The following is a 25,012-nucleotide window of genomic DNA, read 5'->3' as shown; positions in this document are numbered from 1 at the left end:
AAAATTAATTAAAACACTGAAATGCAAACTCAGAATATGATGCAAACCTACAATAATCAAATGTTAAATAGCACTAATGTATCTAATCCCATTTATTAACTAATGTCTTTGATGCTGACCTTTGATGATCCAGTTCAACCATACTAATAAGCAAAAAATGACTTTAGATAAACTAACAATTGTGCTTCATTGTTTTTTTATTGCTAAAGAGTGTTGAACCTTCTTCTCCTGTGTTCTACTGTACAGACGTGAATTTACTTTTCCTTCAGCCTGAGGTTTATTCATCACACTTCTTGGTGTGAAAGGGCTTTTACATTTGCTATAAATAGACCTTCTTATATTAAAAACAATCAAGCCCTGCTCATATTTAAAAAGTAACGCAAAAGTAACGTAATGCATTACATTCCATAAAAAGTAACTAAGTAACGTAATTAGTTACTTTTTTGGGGAGTAACGCAATATTGTAATGCATTACTTTTAAAAGTAACTTTCCCCAACACTGCTTACCAATAATGAATTTATTTAATCAAAAATAATGTAAAAACTGTAAAATTTTAAAATATTATTACACTTTAAAACAACTGTTTTCTATTTTAATACATTTTAACATGTAATTTATTTCTGTGATGCAAAGCTGAATTTTCAGCATCATTACTCCAGTCTTCAGTGTCACATGATCTTCAGAAATTATTCTAATATGCTGATTTGTTGGTCAAGATTATTTTCTTATTATTATCCATGTTTAAAACAGCTGGGATGCTTAATATTTTTGTAATGTTTTTTTTTATAAAGTTCAAAAGAACAGCATTTGTTTAAAATAGAAATTTTTAATCTTTACTGACTCTTAATGCATCTACAGTATTTAATGCATTAATGCGTTAAATTCTTAAAAAAAAAATATATATATATATATATATATATATATATATATATATATATATATATATATATATATATATATATATATATATATATATATATATAAAATTGAACTGTAATATTAACATCAACAACACATATTTAGCGTTCAAGACTCACGGTGCAAACTATTTTAGACCCAACGGGAAACCCACTGCCTCTTTGTGAGCAAAGGTGAAGAGGGTGTTTACATAGATATTGTAAAGTAAAGCATTAAAACCAGCCCATTTATTTCTGAAGGTCAGATAAATGGTGGAAAAAAGCCTTAACTAACATTATAAGCCCACAGGGGACCACAATAAAAATTATAAAGAGTATCTAATGAATCTGTCATATTAAAACCTTAAAACTAAATACTTTGTTAATGTAACAGCTTAGATGAAAGCACTTGATCAACTACACATCACATATGTGACCCTGGAGCACAAAAGCAGTCTTAAGTCTCTGGGGTATATTTGTAGCAATAGCCAAAAATACATAGTATGGGTCAAAATTATAGATTTTTCTTTTATGCCAAAAATCATTAGGATATTAAGTAAAGATCATGTTACATGAAGATATTTTGTAAATTTCCTACTGTAAATATATCAAAACTTAATTTTTGATTAGTAATATGCATTGCTAAGAACTTCACTTGGACAACTTTAAAGGTGATTTTCTCAATATTTTGCTTTTTTTGCACCCTCAGATTCCAGATTTTCAAATAGTTGTATGAGCATGCATGAGTAAAATCGATACACTATAGAAACTTAAATTAGTGCCTTTTAATGGCATCCATCATCATTAAAAAAATGATTAAATGTGGTTTACATGACGGATTACTGCAATTGATCTTTCATTTCCAGAGGGAGCCGATACTTCATTCATTAGTACTAACATCTGTGTGCACATCTGCTGGAAGGATTATGATATATTGATTTATTCTCTTCTCTTGTTGTTTAGCATTCATGGACTGTAAAGGCACAGCACTGCTTGACTTAGCAGTCCAATAAACATGAGGGATTTTAAAGCTATTTATAAATTCCCCTTTTCTACTCAGTATTTACTGAATATCTGGTTTTATCCATTAACTTCTCTATTTAATTTCCTGAGTGAAGCCACATTTTCTTTTAGCCTCAGGTGCATTAGCAGCATGTTTTATTCACTTTGTAAGGCCAAGTCAATATCTAGTTGTTTCCCTTGTCCTACAACACTCTAAAGCATATAGATTTTATTTGTTTTGCTCCTCCTGTTTGTTTGCTCGTGTTTTAATATTTCAGAAAAATAATTTGCTTTCCCACAGCATGCTTCATTGGTATATGATTCTCCACGCCGCAGACTGAGGATAACTTCACAACGACTAATGCTCACTCGTTCTCCTCCTTCTCTCCACTCTCAGAGACGGACGTTTCCAAACTTATCCTGTCCAGTCATCCTACTACTTGCCCTCTGGATCCGATCCCCACTCACCTCCTTCAAGCGATTTCTTCTTCAGTCATACCTTCACTTACTCACATTATCAACTCCTCTCTTCACTCTGGAACATTTCCCTCAGCATTTAAGCAGGCTCGGGTAAGCCCACTGCTGAAGAAACCATCTCTAAATCCAGCACTTCTAGAAAACTACAGACCGGTATCCCTTCTTCCATTCATTGCAAAGACACTCGAACGAGCTGTGTTCAACCAGCTCTCTATGTTTCTTGTACAGAACAACCTCCTGGACAGCAATCAATCTGGCTTCAAAAGTGGCCACTCAACTGAGACTGCCCTGCTCTCGGTTACTGAAGCCCTGCGACTGGCAAGAGCAGCTTCAAAATCCTCAGTACTCATTTTGCTGGGACTGTCTGCTGCTTTTGACACTGTTAATCACCAGATTCTCCTGTCCACCCTCAGAAAGATGGGCATCTCTGGAACCGCACTCCAGTGGCTTAACTCCTACCTGTCTGATAGATCCTTCATGGTGTCTTGGAGGGGTGAAGTTTCTAAGTCACAACAACTTGCTACTGGGGTTCCTCAAGGCTCAGTACTTGGACCGCTTCTCTTCTCCATCTACATGACGTCATTAGGATCTGTCATTCAGAAGCATGGCTTTTCCTATCACTGCTACGCTGATGACACTCAACTCTACTTCTCATTCCAACCAGATGACCCGACGGTAGTTGCTCGCATTTCAGCCTGTCTGAGTGACATTTCTAGCTGGATGAATGACCATCACCTTCAGCTCAACCTTACTAAGACTGAACTGCTGGTGGTTCCAGCTAACCCATCGTTTCATCACAACTTCTCTATACAGCTGGGTTCGTCAACCATAACTCCTTCCAGGACAGCCAGAAACCTAGGAGTTGTGATGGATCATCAGTTAAGCTTCACAGACCATATTGCTACAACGACCCGCTCCTGTAGATTTGCCTTATTCAACATTAGGAAGATTAGACCCTTCCTGTCAGAGCAATCCACCCAACTTCTTGTCCAAGCTCTTGTTCTCTCCAGACTGGACTATTGCAATGCTCTCCTGGCGGGCCTTCCTGCATGTACTATCAAGCCTCTACAACTGATCCAGAATGCAGCAGCGAGGGTTGTCTTCAATGAGCCAAAAACAGCCCATGTTACTCCTCTCCTCATCAGGTTACACTGGCTACCAGTAGCCGCTCGCATCAAATTCAAGGTACTGATGCTTGCCTACAAAACGACCACTGGCACGGCGCCAACTTACCTAAACTCACTAGTTCAATCTTATGCACCCTCCAGAAGTTTGCGCTCTGCAAGTGAACGACGCCTTGTGTTGCCATCCCAAAGAGGTTCAAAATCACTCTCACGGACTTTTTCCTGGACTGCTCCCAGCTGGTGGAATGACCTCCCGATCTCAATTCGAACAGCTGAGTCTTTACTCATTTCTCAAAAAACATCTAAAGACTCATCTTTTTCGCCTGCACTTAACCAACTAATACTAGTACTTACCTTTTTTCTTTTCTATCATATTCCCAAAAAAAAAAAAAAAAAAAAAAAAAAACCCTGGCTACGTGTTCTGTACTACACTAACTGAGACTTGTCATAGCACTTGTATACCGTTGTTGTTCTCGTTGATCTGATTGTTTCTACTGTTCTCATTTGTAAGTCGCTTTGGATAAAAGCGTCTGCTAAATGATTAAATGTAAATGTAAATGTAAATATGACTTCTGTGACTTTTCATGTGGTATCATATATGGATAAGACATTTTTGGGAATAGTTTACCCCGAAAATGAAAGTTTGCTGAAAATTTAACTCACTCACAGGCCGTCCAAGATGTAGGCAAGTTTATTTCTGGGTCAAAGATGAAAAAGTGTTTAAGCATAAAAAAAAGTGTAATATTGCTTTAAACTGTTGTAGTTTTTCCCCCCAAAAAATGCAAAAAGTTTTCTGTTTTATTTAATTGCAAATTTGTTTTTGTTTTTCTGAGCAAAAAATAAATATCATACATTTTCCCCTGATTTACAGAAGACACCCAGTAAAATGTCATTCAGTGTAAGAATCTTGTCAGGCAAATTTACAACAAAAATCCATTTATGACATATTAAAAGATTAATTACTTTCACCCCAAATACTAATGAGTTGTAATTTTACATTTTTAACATTTGCCACTATCCTAGGTTTTGCCCATTTGTCAGTAAGAATTTTTTACTAATTTAAAACACAATAAAATTTAGTATGCTCCATTATTCTTTTATATATTTTAATATGTACACATCAGAATAAGCATGTTGTTTGAATTTTTGCAGAAATATTGTGTCACACTGAATGACAATGTAACATTATTTCAACCAAATTTTGACATTTTATTCTCCAAAAACTTATTTGAAACCTTAAAAGTAGACATTTTACTTACATTTAATGTGCTTTCTATGGACACAAAATCATTTTTGTACATTTCTTTTGATGCGGACATCTTAACGTCTTTGATCCTTCTTCATCAGAACTGATTTGGAGAAATGTAGCATTGCATCAGTGTCTCAGCAATGGATGCTCTTCAGTGAACGGGTGCCGTCAGAATGAGAGTCCAAACAGCTGATAAAAACATCACAGTAATCCACAAGCAATCCACACCACTCCAGTCCATCATGTATCAGCTTGTCCAGTGAAAAGAGACAAATCTATCATTAACGTGTTTTAACTTTAAACCAATGCTTTTGGCCAAAATACAAGTTCCATAATATGTAACATGTAAGTTCATCCTACTGTAATAAAAAGTTAATTCTCTGTTGTTCTCTCACATCAGAATTCATCAACACATTTGTTTAGAAGGATTTAGGACTTGTGCTTGACCTGTGCATATGTCTCTCCTGATTCAGATGAGACAACTTTTCTAATATTGTGGATAGAGGTCTCATATCTAGAAGCGAAGTTTCAAATGTCTGAATGATGGATATGTTTATTACAAACACACAGCTTTTCAGTTTAACTGATGGACTGCAGTGGTGTGGTTAACTTGTGGATTATTGTGCTGTATGAACAATTCTGACGGCACCCATTCACTGCAGAAAAAGTGATGGAATTCAAAATTTCTCTAAATCTGCTGAAGAAACAAACTCATCTTAATCTTACAGTAGATGGCCTGAGCTCGGGTGAGTAAATTTTCAACAATTTTTCATTTTGTTATACAAACTGTCCACTGCATGCAGGTAAAATTACTATGCAGTGTCAGATTTGCATGTGTAATAAGTTTCTTTATAAAGCCAATGGTGGGAGTGCCACATATTCCTCCTACTACTTTCCTCCTTTAATTTATTTAGCTATTACTGCACTTTGTCTAATGTTAACCTGTAAGATGATGAACAATCAAATTTCCTTATTAATAGCACAAGGCATGAAGTAATCTTCTTCTACCAAGTCTTGGCCAAACATGTAAGTACTATATCACAGACAGCCACCATGGTTTGTTTTTATATGAAGCATGGACATCCGTTGCTAATGCATGAGCAAACATGACCTTTGTGCTTTTTAATGGCAGCTGTTCATGTTGTCAGTGCAACCGGAAAGGATTATTATTATTTTATAGGTCTGTGACCAGCATCTGTGCAGTGTCTGTTGTTATCAAATTCTGACTTGTCCCACAGCATGAAAAAATAAACTTGTATCATGGAGTTAGTCATTTTAGATTGTGGTATATATCACAATATAGATATTTTTGCTGGAAACTGAATGAAAAGGAAAATGGTCATTTACACATTTCTTTTATCTGCTAATACTACAATCACTTTAGCATCAACAACCACAAAAAAAAGACAAGTGAAGAGATAATGATAATATCTTTATTATGTGTGATATCTGATGCAGCCTAAACCAAGCCACTTTTATCTTGTTTTGTTGTTTCTGTCTTTAACTTAAAAACAGAATCAGACAGATAGCTTCAAATAGTTCAACAAAGCCTTACTTCGACATTCACAAAAAATGAAAATCCCTTTGTGTATTTAATTTTAATACTTGATTTAAGTTTAATATTTGATATATTGTTGCAATTACATTAATTTTTAGATTTCACCAAATTACAAACTTGTTGCACATTGTAGTATGTGTGGGTCTAAACTAATTGTTAAGTACATTTACATTAAAACAATTATGTCATTATATTACAGAGATTCTGTGGGGGGTGGAACTGTAGCACTGTGGCGACATGCAACGTTCAATGTTTATGCATTCCTGTATTTGCACCCGATGTCTCGCCTAAGCACTTGACTTGCATCCTTAGCAACCCTTCTGTGTAACTGCTATTTAAACATTATGTGGTCCTCATGAGTCATTTGGCAGGAAAGTGTCGAGAATGTAAATAAAAGTATAAAAACAAAGTTTGCTAGTTTATATAATCAAAGATTATATTATGTTGAGTACAGCATTCCTATATACATACACAAGCACGCACATTTACCCTCTGTGCTAACACATCTGATCATGCCACTGCCCTTTTGCACAAATACACATACAGTATGTAAATACAGATTTAACATGTTTCACACATGCATCCCATAATGTGCCCTTTACATGTCTCAAATATAATTGCGGCATTTATTCTGGTGTCATAATTTTTTCTTGAACCGTGGTGTCTTCTGTATATACAGTATATACAGTTTGGCATCAGTATTAATATATTTTTTAAGTTAAATTATTTCTTCAAAGAGGCATTAAATTGATCAAAAGTTACAGTAATGTCTTAAATTATATATATATATATATATATATATATATATATATATATATATATATATATATATATATATATATTTTTTTTTTTTTTTTTTTTTTTTTTTTTTTTAAATAAATACTGTTCTTTTGAACTTTCAAATCATCCAAAAAAATAAAAAAAAAATATTTTAAAAATCATAAAATTAAATTCTAATTATTACAAAAAAAATATTATAAAATTAAATATTAAGCAGCACATTATTTTAAATTAATTTATTAATAATAAGAAGAATTTTTTTATAAAGCACCGAATAAGCATATTAAAATTATTTCAAAACTGTGTCATATGACACTGAAGACTGGATCACAGGACTAAATTACATTTTAAAATATATTACAATAGAAAACTGTTATTTAAAATTCTAATACTTTTTCACAATATTATCTTTTTTTTTTCTTTGAATAAATAAATGCAGCCTTGGTAAGCATACAAACTTCTAAGAACAAACAAACAAAAATAAATAAATAAATAAAATACAAAGTTTTGAATGATACTGTGATGATACTCTGGTACTATGATATATATCATGGTACTACATGATTATTTAATGATCACTGATGATCACAGAAATTACACTGCACTCCAAGATACCATGATATTTTTGAAAGATTATGAAAGATTACCATGAAAGATGAAAAACCAAGTATTGTGGCCATGCACTGTCCAAAACACCCTGATTCTTTTTGCTATTGATTTGCAGTAATATCACTGTTTATAGGGAACACGGCAGACCACTTGAAGAAAACACATTTGCACACATCTGATGCACCTGACAAATGTGCTTTTGAAATTTCAAGCTCCAACATTCCCATTAGAAAGCGAAATCTTCTTTGACAGGATGTCTGAGCGAACAAGTGTCAGGATGCCACATGGTAAGATGCTCTGTTTCACTCACACCTGATGCTGAATAACACAGACACCACTAAACATCTCCCCTTAACCAGAACAGCAGACACAGTGTTTATTCCAACCAGGAAAAAGGCAGAGCATTCAGTTGTGGAACACATTTTCTATTCATCTTCAGAATGATGCCTTTTTATTTTTGCCACTTCTTAATGATGATCTGCAATATTCAGTGGACATCCATTCCAAGGGTTTTTTTTTTTTTTTTAATGTTTAATTCATGATTATTTGTGCTCATTTCCTCATATTTTAGTCATTTATTCTGAGCTTTTGCACATCAGATTGAAGACATTAATATCAAGAACCAGTCCACATACATTTTTATGACCTTCCCAGCTGAACAAAAAACAGCACAGATGGAAAATATGAAATCTGTTATGAGAAGACTAAACCTATTGTTGTGGAGATTCGTGAAGCACAAGTGGCATACATAATTATTATTATTTATTTATTTTTTATTTTTTTGGACAGTTACACTCCACTGAAGCAGATGAAATGTATAACAAATCAAAAGCTTGTTCAGTCACATTTTGCTTAGTATCTCATTTGCTTGACATTTAAATCCTACTATAAGATGCATAAAAATATAACTTATTTACAAAATATTTCGTTTAGGATTTTCAATAGTAATTGTAAACATTATTCTATGAATTAGTATACAAATTTATTGAATTATATACAGTAATTAAATTATTAGTGCAACATTTTGATGAAATTGTTATTATTAATGTGGACAATATTTATTTTAATGACCATTATCGCTTTTATTGCACACAGGGGTTGTAAGGAAAATATTGTCTGTATTTAACTATATTTTCTTATGAAAATATATAGCTGTCTTTCTATGTTAGACAGGGGTTCTAATGGACCAACAGATGACCAATTATTCTCACAGCCTAGTTGAATCAATAATGTAACAGCATTAAAAATAAGAAACTCTTCATATTTGTCTGTTCTAACAATTAATGAAACAGAAGATTCATCACAGACTGCCACTGTGTTGTGCAATAATATTACAAAATTAATTTAAAATGTAATCTGCAATAGACGAGTGACTGAAAGTCTCATCTCAGACAAGCACAAATAATGGCTTTGTGATGGTTAATGGCTCATCTAACATGTGAGAGATCACGGTTTATTGATCCGTGTCAAATCATTTTAAGCGAGATAAGACGGTGGGCCAACGTGTGAAAACAGTAAGGCTTCGCAACGATTTTCAGTTGCAAAAAATGAATGTAATCAAAATGCACTTACTGAACTTTTAATGGAGTTTAGACATGAAACGTGACATGATGACCGTCTCCTGTCAGTCAATATAAAGACGTTACTTTAGGAGATCACTTTACTTAAAACTCCTTGTTAGAGTAATGCAGTACTTGCGAAAAATCTAACATCTGTAAATATAAGCCTTTTTCCTTTAGCACAAGACCAGAAACATAAATACATAGAAGATAAATAGAGTTGGTTTTGAATTCACATTGACTTAAATTTAGGATTTTAAATATAATGCATTTATTCAGTAAATTAAATGAATGTACAAATATATTGAATAATAAAATAGTGTTTTCATTACAATAGTTTGTAAACAAAACCACTAATTATTTTAGACTCTCGCTATACAGTAGTGTTTTACATTGTCTGTTTTACAGTAATCTAGAAATAGCAGCTGTAAAAATTATATGAGCAGCTGTAGGTTTTTTTCAGCAAGACGAGAATATAGAGAATTATTGAAAGCAGCTCTCGTGTTGTAAACGCAACCACCTGCCACTGACAGTGTGTTGAACCGTGCGTAAACACACTAACACAGTTAGCATAGTTAAAAATTGATGCAGTTTTATATCAAGCTTTGTGTTGTAAGAGCCCTGGATGGGTCACTCAAGATGAATCAATAATGTAACAGAAAAAAAAACATTTGGATAGGCGACATTTTCATCACACAAGTATACAAGTATAAGCTTCCTTATTATTGCTTGTGCAGTCTTGCAGGTGCCTCTGCTTGCAGAGAACCTTAAAATATTTGACTATCTGAAAAAAGATACATAAAAGATTTGACTATCTAATTAAGATTTGACTATCAGAAAAAAAATTACTACCTTTACACAGAAGTTGTTATCATGATTCCCAAGAATGGAAATTATATGATAGTCATTACCACCAGGTACAAGCCCACTATATATACACCCCATATGGACCAATATACCTGGAGGTGAACAAGCTTATCACCAGCTCAAAATAACCTCTTAATTTCAGACTGCAGCAAGCTGAACTGAAAAGAATAAAACTCTATGTTTGCAGTTTTAACACCTATTGCAACTGAACATGCATCATGTTGCAAAATTAATTCAAATGAAATTCAGGTTATCTGCAAGACAGATAGAACTGTTTTCTTCTCTCTGAGTGAATGGAAATCTCAGACAAGCACAAGTAATGACTTTTGTGATGGCTTATTCTTCACACTCTCAGAAAAAAGGTACAAAAGCTGTCACTGGGGCAGTACCTTTTCAAAAGGTAACCTTTTGTACCTTTTAGGTACTCATATGTACACTTTAGGTACTAATATGTACCTTTAAGGTAGCAATATGGACTGTTTAGGTACAAAGGTGTGCCTTTTGAAAGGGTACTGCTCCAGTGACAGCTTTTGTACCTTTTTTTGTCTGAGAGTGCATATAACATGTGAGAGATTACTATAGTTTATTATATTTCCAGATGTAGTCGCTTGTATGGTCAACAGGATGGCTCCATGCTCATCTAACGGCATAATTAGAAAAACATTTACCACAGAAAATTATTGTTTCATCCCTCATTTGGCAAAAAAAAGGACACATACAGTAATGAACTTACAATGGAAGTCTACTGGGGAACACATCAGAGGATTCAAAAACAGAAATTGAAACTTTTGTGTTCGTGATTAAAAAAAAAGAACTGTGTAAAGATGGACCCGTTTTTTCTAGATGAATGAACTTGTGGTTATGTGCTACTGACACTGATAAGCCTGTTATTTACTCACCCTCGAGCCATCCTAGGTGTTTATGACTTTCTTGTTTCAGACGAATCCAATCAGAGATGTATAAAAAATTGTCCTGGCACTTCTATCATTGCAAGTGTTTCTGTTCAACAGTCCAAAACACGTTAAATAAAGTGCATGCATCTGTAATTACACATTCTTCATGATGGTGAATAAAAGCCCAGATATACTTCAAACGAAGTTTTCATTTGGTGGCAAAAAGAAGTTCGAAAAGGCTGTGCGACGGTATACTGTTTACAAACTTTCCAACACCCCTGCGCTGCTGGAGGCGGGGTGTAGATTAATGTAAACATGACTCACGACGCTCGAGCGTATCCCCTAAACACAATAAAGATGCAGTGATGGTGTATCTAGGTGTGAAACGGGTACAGATGGTCAGATTATAGACAAAAGTACAGATTATAGACTGTATTAGTGTTCATTTATTTTATTAAAATGGTTAAATGATTACACCTTTTTATGTGATGTCATGATTTGATAAAAACAAAGGTTTATTATTGTATGTTCCTGTGGCATTTCATTTATGTATACCTTTTAAATTCGCTTATTGAAAGAACAACAGCAGCAGCAGCAGTATTTGAAACACATGTATTGGGTACTTGCTACCTTTTATCTTTACTCTCTCCTTCCTTTTCATTGCTTTGGTAAACTTGCATCTTTCTCTGAATCTTTAAAGTCTGTCCGCAAGCGATCGTACAGATGCAGATATATCTGTGGCAGCTCAGCTATTCGACACAGTGTATTTATGTTGCTAGTGACTTGGAGACGTTGTTCTCTTGCCACCTGGCTCCCATTGAATGAGAAACGACCCAGGAAAAAAAAAATCACACGTCAAAGAAGGTGGAGTTTTCAGCAAAACTGAAACGTTTTTGCTTTGAGCAAACTTCATTTCGGCCTGATTTTGTTCGAAATTACGTTATATAGTTCGTTCTTCGATTTCGTTTGAAGTATCTCAGGGCCTCAAAGGTCTCCTGTAGCAAATCCATGTGTTTATGTAAGAAAAATATCTATATTTCAAACATTATAAACACTTTTCTCTCACTTCTGCTGACTGTCGTACGTGGAAACACAGGCTAATTTTCATTTTTGGGTGAACTGACCCTTTAAGGATTTGTAAGCTGTTCCCCTCAGCTTTTATTTAAGAAAGCGTCCTCTTTTTTCTCTGCGGCGTGCCTTTTCCCTTAACATCTACCGCTGAAACCTCCTGTAGGGGTAACTCTATAAATTTTCATACTCCCTCCTGTGAGACAACTATGTCAACCTTCCTCGCACTACAGGGTGATTTCGGTTCTCCGTCCTCTCTGAGGAATAATAAACATATTACCGCTTGTCAACATTTCTGATTAGGGCATCTCTTGCAAGATGATATCCAATTATTTTGGGGATTCGAGCATGTTTGCTTGAGCGCATGTACAGCGTGAACCATGGCAGCATGTTAGAAACATGCAATACTCTTAAGTGATTATATAAAAATATTAGTGTGAAAATCACAGTAACCGTTTCTCCTGTCCTTTCCGCTCTTGCGGACACAAGGAGAAATCGGTGGCAGGTGTTACTCAACATGTCAGGCGGATCTCAGGTGAGTTTTACCTCTCTCCATGCCTCCATATTGCGCGGCCGAGCTGGTCAGGAGAGCAGAAACAGCGTCATCTGCCACTAAGACTCGAGGAGAGTAGTCACCAGAACTCTAGAGACCTGAGGCTAGTTCCTGGGCCACTGGGAAACCTGCTTTTTGAACCTGAACTGCATCTGTGTCCGTTCTCATTTCTAAATTCTAGAAGACAGCCAGACCGTATGTGTCTCATTTGCAATTTTAATGCGAATCTGTCCATTCCCATCTCCCCCGTCCAACATATTAGGCCTTTTTTTTTTGCACAAAGGACAGAGTTACTACTGCTGAGAGGATAGACTTCCTTCACTCACGCTGGAGTTTAATTATTAATGTCACTCGCTTGAATAATTGATATCACAATTTATTAATCTCAACGGGAGCACCAGACCTAAAGTGACCAAGTAAAATAGAGATAATGTGGGCATGTATGTGGCTTTGACAATTTAACAAGGATAGTACAAGGAGACTGAAGTCCTAAATTTACTACATTTACAGAAGGGCTGAAAACTGTTTAGAGTTTTATACTTTTAATAAAACACTTTATAGTTCCAAAGAATAAATGTGCAGACACATTACCATAAAAATAAACAGTGAAGTGAACCATAAAAACACAATTTGCTAAAAATGTTGATACTGTGTGTGTGTGTGTGTGTGTGTGTGTGTGTGTGTGTGTGTGTGTGTGTGTGTGTGTGTGTGTGTGTGTGTGTGTGTGTGTACAGACGGTGCTAGGTAGATTACTTACAATTTGTAGTACTTTACTGATTAGAAATAAAAACATGATGAAAATTATCATTTGTAAAGTAATCTATTGGATTACACATAGGTAATGTATTACATAAACATCATGACTTTTATTAAACATCACGGTAACTGGGGTTTGTGAATAAATAATGATTAATTAAATCACAAAAGAAATAGTTTTAAAATAAAAACAGTCAAAATAAAACACTTGAACAGTAAAAATGTTACATCTCTGTACATTTGAATGTTTTGTTAAATCATTGGCTTATTACAAGTATTTGTATTACAATTATATAATCCGATTAAATGATCCAGATTACATGTAATCAATCACTACCCAGCACTGTATGTATGTGTATAAACTGTATATACACACAAAAATATAATAAAACCAGCAATATTGTCAAATGTTATTTAAAAACTGAAAAGAAAGTTGAAAAGAAAAAATTAAGTTATTTCTTTCAAAAAAATCTTACTGATCCCAAGCTTTTGAATCATAGGGCATTCAAGACACCCCTAAAAGATGATCCAGCAGTTAGTATTGCGAATGCATTCAGTGTATTGAAGCAAAGACATGCTACTTCTATTTTTGATGTATCCTCTTTAATAATGCATCAAATCCAACACTTGATTTTTGAAGTGCCATGCATTCACATTAGCACGTTACACGAATATTATCCAGTCACATTAGCATGAACATCATGAAAAAAGCCAAAGCCACTAGAAGGCAAGCCTGCAACCATTAACCAAAAAAGCTATTTTTTTATTCATTTTATTATTATTATTATTATTATTATAATTTTTTGAATGGATGTCAATGGAGGAGAGGCTTCACTACGCTGAATAAACAGCTTTTTAGAGGAAACGGCTTATCATTTAATGAATCGACACCCTATATGCTAATCTTCAACATGTTTTACACTAAACAATACTTTGGATTGAACTATTTTTAGAGTTTACCATGAAAAAATGCTGTATTATAACTGAAGTCACAGCCTTTTTGCAACAGGTGGGATTCAGCTTACAGCATTTCTCATTCATTCCTATGAATGAGATCCGCTGATGGTGACTGAGTGTCACTTAAACTCAACATCAATTCAATGATGTCAAGGCTGTCATGTGATTGGTTATTAAGGGACACGTTATCCAAGTTACCCATTATGCTTTCTCCAGTAGTAAGTGATACAGACCCTCTGACTGGTAAGATGTATCTTATATGATTTTATCTCAGTAAGATGGATAACTAGCTTGAGCTGGACAACTTAATGGGGTATTTGTGGGTTGTGAGTGAGGGTAATTTGTCTTTTCCACTGGAGAAATAATGGTGATTTATTTAATGAGATAACACCGGGAAACCTTCACTCACTGTTTATGATTGCTGATTTCTTATTCTCATACTCCCAGAGCTCTCAATTACCCTGACAGACAAATACTGTATGTATATCAGCATTATATATTGCTAGATTAAAGTAAGTAGATTTAAGGGAATGTTTATAGATGGATTTATACATGACATTTTTGCATATTTTGAATGCAATGATGAATCATGTCCAATAAGAACAGATATGCGTTGATTTATTTGATTTAATGTTGATTTTAAAATCAGGCATAAACACTTGTGATCTTATCAGCCTGAAATGTCTCAATTTGTCAATCATCTGCACTCTTTTCCCTCAACTCCAGCTAATTTCTCTTACTGGTAAAGGTCTTTCCTCGCTGCTGAATGAAATAAATAAATGTTTTTGAAACACTGCACCTGTCTTCCATTGTTTGGACTAATAGATATCCCTGGTTCACACTATACTACATTGTGAAAAAAAAAGGCCTGAAGGTACCTTAATGTATAGTCATATACAATGTCATTCAGAGGGCATGTGTATCCAGGTACATGTCCTAATTAAATACTGGATCCGTTTTAAATTAATAGCCAATCAGACTGTGACGACTGGGAAATCTCATCATGAATGGCAGCTACATAATCTTCATTTAATAAAACCAGAGCAGAGCAACCTGACGGATCACACTGCTTTATTCTCAATAACAAGAGACACACTAAGCACCTCCTGTCTGTCCAAACAGAAAAATCCTTTCCAGCCATCCTCGAATCACTTCTCATCAGCTTTTTTTTTTTTTTTCAAATGGATCAAGCGTCATCAGAGACTAGGTTTGTTTATATTCCTTAAAAAACCTCAAGTGCTTGTTGAAAGAATGGTATATACGTGTGTATAGATTGAAGTGTCTACTAAGCGATAGCAGACGTAATGTGCTGGGAAAAAATAACGAAAAATGTGTCTGCGTGACATCTCCCTTGAGTATCAAAAGCATTCTTTAAAAAAATATAAAAAGGTCAGAATGAAGAGACAGAGGAGCGCTGTACCACGTTTTGTTTAATGCCACTCTGACATATAGATCAATGGCTGACTGAATTAACTATTCAATCACATAACAGTTTACTACAGCCATATGTGAAAGTGAAAACTGCAAAATCAATACAGCACATTTTTTTCACCCCAACATGAGCCAGTGGACCTCACTACAGCAGCAGAGCCTCGGACGTGTCAAACCAAATCAGGGTCTGTCAGCGACCCCCTCGTGATGTCACACGGAGACTGGCTGCAGGTGCATTGACCCTATTCTCAGTCTGGAGGAATGATGTCCAGCATGGACACAGAGTTGTCAGTCTTAATTTCTGCTGTACAGTGGACACGTCCAGAGAGTCGCCTTGACATTCGAGTGAAGGAAGTTGCCAGAGCAGTTTAGTACTGACTGATGCTTATTTAACAGGGGAGTAGAATTAAATGAGCAACAACATGGAGCATTTATGATTAGATGGGCAGCTGACATTACATGCAGTGACAGAAGTGCCCTGCAGTTTTTCAAACAGCATTTTTATAATATTTGTAAATGAATGCCATTTTTGTGGAATTAGAGAGACTTTATGGAATATTTGTATATATATATATATATATATATATATATATATATATATATATATATATATATATATATATATATATAATTTATTTATTTTAAAGTGCAAAAGCTAAAAGGAGTTTAAAATGGTGGAAATTCTTAAAAAAAAAAAAAAAAAAAAAAAAAACCTTCTTTCATAATTATCGGCCTACACTTTCCTGTATACAATCACAGTGGGGTCCAAAACACTGATTTGTGGAGTTCATGCAGCTTGATAAATAAATAAACTATTATGCTTGCGGATGCAAATTTTTGATGAAAAACTGATGCTAAACGGGTTGTAGGTTCAAATCCCAAGTATCATGTGTTGCTTGATAAACCATTACCAGTGTGTTCTTGGGTTGCTCCATAAGGATTGTCTCTGCACCGAAGTCACTTTGTATTAAAGCGTCACCTAAACGACTTGGTAAGAAGAAGCCAACCTACTCACCTGTCCACACTGATCACGCACAGCGTCATGATGGATGCTGTGCAGCACATCACATCCATGCCGATGAAGATGTTACAGAAGACCTCTCCAAAAAGCCACTTTCCTCCCGTGAGGTCCGTCACGATCACGAATGGCATCACCACAATAGCCACGGAGAGATCCGCCACGGCCAGAGACACCAGCAGATAGTTGGACGGCTGCCTGAGCTTCTTAACGACGCACACCGCGATCACCACCAGCATATTCCCAATCACCGTCACGGTGGTGATGATGGCCAGCATCATCCCGATGACAATCTTCTCCGCTGCGGTGAAATCGAGCAACGGTTCCCCGCACGATTTGTTCCACATGGCCATTGAGATGTTGTAGAATGAGTGTGAGGAACCATTGAGAACTTCCGACGCGACCTCGGGGTGAGTGAACGAGAAGAAATCTAGCGAGCGCGATGAGTTGAACATCATCCCTGCGCGTAATGATGAAGAGCTCGCCAAGAGTGCGCTCCGTGCGCCAGACGCATGCTGAAGCGAGCGCAGATCTGCGGTGTCTTCACCCTTTCCAAAAGAAAAAAGGCAAGTTGTACGGATACAGCAGAAGAAAACTTAAATTAACGGGAAGAAGGAGGACAATCACCACGGTCTGGCTGTATAACGCGCGCGTTTGGAGAAGCTGTACGGTCCTTGACTTGATGGAAGTGATGAGAGTTCGGTTCTTCATGCGAGGAAGCGTGTGAGAATTGCGCACTCTAGTAGGTTAAACGCGTAACTTTCTCATCAAAGGGAAGCGGTTTCAGCTCCACCTACATTAAGATGTTTTTCCGTCTTCTATTTTGGAGGAAGCGCGAGAGTAGCGCACTGGACTGTTTCGAAACATTCGCTCTCTAGTATCTCTCACTTTAGGTCTCAGGCATTTCCTTTGTTTCTGTAGTTTTGAGCCTTGTTGCGGAACAACATGGAAAAAAATTTTATATAGCATCGCACAATTTTATTTTTGGACATGTTAGATTTTGGACAGTGGCGACGAAAATAATAAAATTATTTTTTCTATACAGTCTTATAGATATCTTTACTGTTTTGAGAAAACACGCATGGACAAAAGCACCATTTACAGCAATCAGTGACAACATTTTCAATAAAACCTGGCGCAGCAACAGAGACCCTGTATCTCTGTGGGCGTGTCCAATGAATTCTATGCAAATATGCATACATTCTCGCATGCTTGTAAACAAACAATAGCTAATTATAATACTTTATCACCATCTTCGTGATAATGATGTTAATAATAATAGGAAACTTGTTTTTAAATTCATCAGGAAACTTGTTTGAGTATGCTTGCCTCAAGGTTTGGAGACTGGGGGCGGGGTTTTGGAGATTGAGGGGGTGGTGTTCTAATTCAAAGGCTGAAATTGCTTACAGCACACTTTTATTGTAGCCTTGTTGTTAAAGATCTAGGACTAGGTGGTGAACAAAAAGGTTGTAGGTTCAGATCCTAAAAGGGGCGATTCATGACCACTGACCGAGAAGCCCTTCTGGTTGCTTAAGGGGAAGTTGTCCATGATATAAGTGCACTGTAAGTCACTTTGGATAAACCGCCAGCTGAAAATGCTTATAATTTTAGACTTTCCAGAACACCACACAGAGCTCTAAGAGAACAAAAGCCCTGAAAATCTGAACAATCCAAACCAATCAGTTGACAGCTACGGAAACAGTGCTTGCTTGAACAAAAAATAAAACACACCCTGTACTGTATGTGAATGGTGAGCACTCAGCCTCGTGGAGTTAAGTGGCATGAAAAATGAATCTGTAATGAAGCAGAGAATTGCACAGAGTAGGACAGCATGTTCCCAGGCCAATGTGGCCAACGCAGCTATCATCACCATCATCTTCGTTGTCATTGTCCAACAGATGGGGCATGCCCCCCCCCCCACCCAGGGCCTTATGTTTGTATCTGGTTATAAAGTTATAACCCTGGTTTATAAATGAAAGCTACAGGATTTGATTTTTGCACTGAAGGTATAGGAATTAAAATGTACTCATTCCCAGGCCATTCAAGATGTAGAGGAGTTTGTTTTTTCATTGTAACAGATTTGGAGAAATGTAGCATTCCATCATTTGCTCACCAGTGGATGCTCTGCAGTGAATGGGTGCCGTCAGAATGAGAGTCCAAACAGCTGATAAAAACATCCACACAACTCTAGTCCAAGCTTCTTACCAAAATAACAGTCCAAAATCTATAATACTGCTCTCTCCTATTGTCCTCACACATCAAATTTTCACTGATATATATTTCTTCAGATGAGTCAACTTTTTCACTGGAGGAAGCAATGTTATGGTATTATTACAAATACCCAGCTTTTCACTTCACATGATGTTAACTGATGGACTGGAGTGGTGTGGATTACTGTGTTTTTATCAGCTGTTTGGACTCTCATTCTGACGGCACCCATTCACTGCAGAGCATCCACTGGTGAGCAAGTGATGTACAATAATGCTATATTTCTCCAAATCTGTTCTGATGAAGAAACAAACTCATCTACATCTTGGAATGCCCCGGGTGATACATTTTCATTCTGTCATCATTTACTCTCATGTTGTTCCAAAACATATTTCCAGTGCGGACAAAACATTACAATGGAAGTCAACGGGAACCGAAACACTTTCATTTTTGGGTGGACTGTCCTTTTAAACTCATTTCACGATGCTAGAAAGGTCAGTGTGCCAGTTACCAGTCACCATGCCAGTAAAGTAGCTGTATCCTGTGACCCAAAATATGTTTGCTTCTCTTTCGATGTTCAAGGTCAAGTGTTGCTAGAAAGATGCTTTGACCCAGCATGCTCACTGCTTCCCTCAAGCCTTATTGGTCAATATTCAGAGTAGCCTGACGTGCAGAGTGTCAGCTTAAATTAATATTCATTGCAGTGATTTGCTTCTGATGAGCGACACTGACTGCTGCTAAAATTACCATGTTTATATTGAAAGGCTACAATTCAGTTATGAGTCAGTACAGCTGGGGAAGATGTGTGTTTACTTACAAATCTCATATGTGTGGTCTATAATTTAATAACATTTCTATGATAAAGATAATAAGTATATATATATTAGTGCTGTCAAATGATTAATCGCGATTAATCGCATCCAAAATAAAAGTTTTTGTTTACATACTATATGTATGTGTACATGTATATTTATTATGTATATATAAATACATACACATACAGTAAATATTTTGAAAATATTTACATGTATATACATTTATATATTTATATTCTTATATTTTTATCTTATATATAAATATATTTAATATATAAACATAACATATTTTTCTTAAATGTATACATGCATGTGTTTGCAATTATATATACATAAATATACACAGCATACACGCATATATTATATAAACAACAAAAACTTTTATTTTGGATGTGATTAATCGTGATTAATCATTTGACAGCACTAATATATATATATATATATATATATATATATATATATATATATATATATATATATATATATATATATATATATATATATATATTATTATTTTTTTTTTTTTCAAGAAGAGAATGAGATCAAGACATGACACAGGCCTGACTGTGGAGCACCGCGTCTTAATTACAATTTGACATTTAATTTATAAAACTAAATCTTTGAAGTATCGCTGGTGCACAAAGTAGTTTGTTCCGCATTAAAAAAGTTTTATGTAAAAAAAAAATGGACAGAACATTTGAAAAATTTAAAATCTTTCAAATGAGAGTGAGTGAAAAATTATCATTAAAAAGGATTTTTCGATGTGGGTTTACAAGAAAATACTATTTCAGTCTTTCTACTTCAGAATTTAAGTTTAATTCAATGTTATTTGCGGTATTTTTTTTTTTTTTAGTAAATTCTACACCACTTTTTTCTCATTATGAAATAAAAGAATGTTTCTGTCTGTTGCCTTTGTTTCAGTATATTACGAAGGGACTGCATGCGCTTGATATACTCTTTTTTTTTTTTAATCACAATAGTTTTGAGCCTTTTATAGTTTGTTGCTTTATGGATCACCTTAATCTCCATCCTGAGAATTTGGGATCATGTGGCAGAGCTAAGTTTCCTTCCAGTAGTTATGTTCTCTCTGTAGACATTTTAATAATTAATTGAGATGTCTGCTGAGCTCAAAGACGTGTTTGTGGTTGCATAATAAAACAGTGTTTACTCTATCTATCTTGGGTCTTCACAATCATACAGCACAGGGGAAATAAAGAAGAAATGTGTCCAGAATTTTGAACTTTGGTATAGTGGCAAGAAAATGAATTCTCATGCAGCAAAGGTTTACAGGAGTCCTTGGGGGAAAGGGGTGAACACTTTGATGAACTAAGTGCTCACTATTCAAAATAGACGATTCCTTATGCTATTTTTCTTTTCAAGGGAAGTTTTCTGATGACTTTTGAAATATTTCATGCAAATCCAGATTTATTCTTAATATTCTTGTTCAAAACCAAACCTGTCTTTGCTTCTTTTCTGAATTTAGCTCCATTAAAATATAATGGAACTCTCCAAACATGAAGGGGTTAAAGCTTTGCCTTTTTATTTTTAAATCTCCTGGGCACAGTTGAAATTTGTTCTCTGTAGAGGACATTTGTATTTCATACATTTTTGTGAGACCGCACACGTCCCTGTTTTAAGTGGTGTGTCATAAAGAGCACATCCTGGGCTTTTAGAGACACTAAATTTAACAGTTTGTCCATGACAGCATCCTTTCCTGGGTTTTTAAAAAATATCTCACAAGAAGGAAAGGAGGTATGCAGTATTTTTCTTACAATTATCATTTGTACTGGATTGATTTTACAAATAAACATCTCTGGAAAACTTTGTTTGTTCTAAAATAAACATCTTTGTCCACGTTTATATATCAGATATATAAGAAAAGCTAAAGACAGGTTGTTTAATAGACATCATTTATGTTTGTCTTTATTTTAATACGCCTCATTGCTGAGAACATAAAATAAAATTTTATTATATTATTATATTATATTATTATTATTTTATCAGAAAACCTAAAGTGCACAAACATGTTAAAAACACTGAGCAATTTATTTGAGTTAAAAGCGTTCCCAAACTTCATGTCATGCATTGGAGTCATGAATTGGTTTAATTGAATCATTGAAAAGATTCACGAATCGGACAACACTGAATCAGTATTGGCTCAATTCAGTTCTCTCGGCTGTTGGAGCGATTGGTTCATCGTTACAGAAGCGTCGACTACGTTTGCAGGTACATTTAGCCTAATTTATACAAGTTTTGCGATTTTATGCATGCGTCAATCTCATTTGTTTCTAAAATAATCGAATAGAATTGCCTTTTTGTTACCGCGTGCGTCATTCTGTCGAATAATCAGATCGAATGGACTTCGCGCGCTGTCACGTTTCGACCGGTTTCGACATGCAAAGGCCAAAAAAGTGCGTTATTAAATACACGTCTTTAATGTTATATTCCCTTAGCCGTCCAAAAATAAAATGTCATTTAATTTTAATTTGCAAATCAAATGTAAAAAGTGAATTAATCTCAGCTTCTGTTTGAGACGCTTGTCATGCAGGCACGTGCTCGTGTCCACTGAGATAAAGATTTTGAACGCGTGCATAAATGACATTAGCTTCGATGACAGCAATTAACATGACATTTTGGGCGTACTAAAGCATGTTCCTTTTTGTGCTTCAGTGCGCATATTTTCTAGAAATCTTGCACAGTGACGCATTAATTGATTGTTTGAAATCAAAAGCTTGATGTCTGTGCTTTTTTGTTAGTTGCATTGAAGTGCAGCAGAGGAAGAAATGGATCCAAAGCGTCCCCCATTCCCGGGGCCCCCAGGGGTCACCCGCATGCCATGGATGCAGTCAGCAGAAGATCAGGGTCAGTTGCCTGACCAGCCCCCATTGGGACGAGCCAGAGGTCTGGTTCTGCCTAAAGATGAACCTCTTCCTGGACGAGGTAGAGCCTTGGGCGTGCCTGGAGAAATGCCTGTGCGGTTTGGGAGAGGCATAACTCCGTCTGTAAGCGAGCCTCTGGTGGGCATTCCTAGAGGAGTGCGATTACCGACAGACGAGGGAGGTTTTGGAAGAGCCCGGGGTTTTTTGCTGGCCACTCCAGAGCCCAGTGTTGGGATTGGGAGAGGGGCCACTGTGAGACCAGTGTCTACACTGGACAGTGAAAAATCAGATGTGCAGGAAAAGATGCCTGAGCTGAAAACGGAGGTGGCTCCAGCGATTGCCCAGGTAAAAAAAAAAAGTGATTTTTCTAATAGGGCTGTGCAAAAAATCGAATACGATTTTCATGCGCATCTCTTCAGTAAAGACGCTCCTGTGATTAGTAGTATATCTCCAGCACGTGCGTTAAGATCAGGGTTGCCAGGTTTCCACAACAAATCCTGCCCAGTTGCTTCTCAAAACTAGTCCAATTGCGTTTCCAGGAGGTTCCCCGATAAAAATTGCATCCCGGGGTTAAAATATAAGTTTTTTTTTGGTCAGGGTTGCCCTGGTAATATTCACATTTTAGGGGCTAAATATCACGTTATTGGTATTGGGGTCGCTTCAACCCACGAACATGAAAAACAACCACAGACTTGGCAACACCGGTTAGCATTTACTACACAGAGCCGTAATTCACTGACAATCTACACAAAATCGATTTTAAAATCGCAGGCGATTCTTTGTCGATTTTGAAAGCGATTTTGTGTAGCTTGTCAGTGGACTACGGCTCTGTGTAGTAAATGCCGCTCCACCTGAACCAGTGTTGCCAAGTCTGCGGTTGTTTTTCATGTCCGCGGGTTGAAGCGACCCCAATACCAATAACGTGATATTTAGCCCCTAAAATGTGAATATTACCAGGGCAACCCTGACAAAAAAAAACTTATATTTTAACCCCGGGATGCAATTTTTATCGGGGAACCTCCTGGAAACGCAATTGGACTAGTTTTTGAGAAGCAACTGGGCAGGATTTGTTGTGAAAACCTGGCAACCCTGATCTTAACGCACGTGCTGGAGATATACTACTAATCACAGGAGCGTCTTTACTGAAGAGATGCGCATGAAAATCGTATTCGATTTTTTGCACAGCCCTATTTTCTAATAAAGATTGTGATTAAATGGGGAGCTATTGTGCAAAATTCACTTTTTATTCACATTTGAACACCAGAGATGTGTATAAACAACCAGCCTATAATTAGGGTCCTATGAAATCTGTTTTATTTGTTCCTAAATTCTGTTTTAATTTTTTTTTTCCAAATTCCGTTTTTTTTTTTCCCATTTTAAATTTTCAAGATTCCGTTCTTGATTCCTTTTAATGGTTAAATTAAATGTTATTAATCAAAAAGCATGCCTAATTAATTAAAACACAAAACCATTTAACATCAGTTTATTAAAATATATAAAATTTTTAGGGCCCTTTTTTTGTTACCAAATTCTGTGTTTAATTTAATTGTCTAATTATTTGAATACATAAAAACAACCTAATTCAATTTATTTCTTATTTTTTTTGCAATAGCCCTATGAATTTTTTTTCTGGCATAAAACATTAATCTTTTAATCAAATAAAAAGTTAAACAACTTAAGTTATACTTTGCATTCCAACTGTAAAATTACAATGTTAATTTGTATGGCTGTATTATTATTATTATTATTATTATTATTATTATTATTTAAATTTTAAGCCAACTAACTCTTAAAGCAAACAAACAAACTGTTTGCTGAATTTTTGTGCAGCATCATAAAGGGAATTCAGGCACTTCTGCTATACAAACACATTAATTCAATAGATTTATGCAAAAGTCTCAGACTTGGCTTTCTTTTAGGTTGAGGCTCCTGGGTCGGGGTCATCGCTGGTGTCCATGTTCAGGGGCCTGGGCATTGAACCGGGAAAGACCTGGGGCAGAGGAGCTACACCTGTTGGTATGTGAGAGAAAAACAAGCTTTATTTTTGCTTCATTGTGTGTGTATGCATCTTTAGATTTTCAGGAATGACTTCAAATTCAAGTCTAGTCATCATTTACTCTCTCTCTTTTTGACATGACCAGTCACAACTCCAAAAAGGACAAAAGAGATCAGCACCACATTTTTTCATTATTATTATTATATTTTTTTTTTAAATGCATTATATATTCTCTCTTTAATTTTTTATTATTGTTTTGAAAAAAAATTATTATTCAGTAAATATAAATTGATCAAAAGTGACAGTAAAGGTATTT

At 35.6% G+C, this 25,012-nt stretch overlaps 2 protein-coding genes across 2 annotated transcripts in view; one reads left to right on the top strand and one right to left on the bottom strand.

Annotated features, from left to right (window-relative positions):
* Positions 1-17,679, bottom strand: part of LOC109069010 (5-hydroxytryptamine receptor 7-like) — a 32,397-nt gene extending 14,718 nt beyond the window's left edge. The window contains exon 1 of the mRNA XM_042723539.1: positions 16,796-17,679. Coding sequence (XP_042579473.1) covers positions 16,796-17,256 — 461 coding nt within the window. The 5' untranslated portion in view covers positions 17,257-17,679. The remainder of the gene's footprint in view (positions 1-16,795) is intronic.
* A 4,240-nt stretch (positions 17,680-21,919) lies between these two features.
* Positions 21,920-25,012, top strand: part of LOC109048397 (piwi-like protein 2) — a 30,110-nt gene continuing 27,017 nt past the window's right edge. The window contains exons 1-3 of the mRNA XM_042723533.1: positions 21,920-22,047; positions 22,578-23,045; positions 24,620-24,716. Coding sequence (XP_042579467.1) covers positions 22,605-23,045; positions 24,620-24,716 — 538 coding nt within the window. The 5' untranslated portion in view covers positions 21,920-22,047; positions 22,578-22,604. The remainder of the gene's footprint in view (positions 22,048-22,577; positions 23,046-24,619; positions 24,717-25,012) is intronic.

The sequence above is a fragment of the Cyprinus carpio genome, chromosome B5, assembly GCF_018340385.1.
Source record: "Cyprinus carpio isolate SPL01 chromosome B5, ASM1834038v1, whole genome shotgun sequence".
Taxonomy (NCBI): domain Eukaryota; kingdom Metazoa; phylum Chordata; class Actinopteri; order Cypriniformes; family Cyprinidae; genus Cyprinus; species Cyprinus carpio.
Note: the sequence above shows the minus strand (reverse complement) of the source record. Positions and strands in the feature narration are given on the sequence as shown.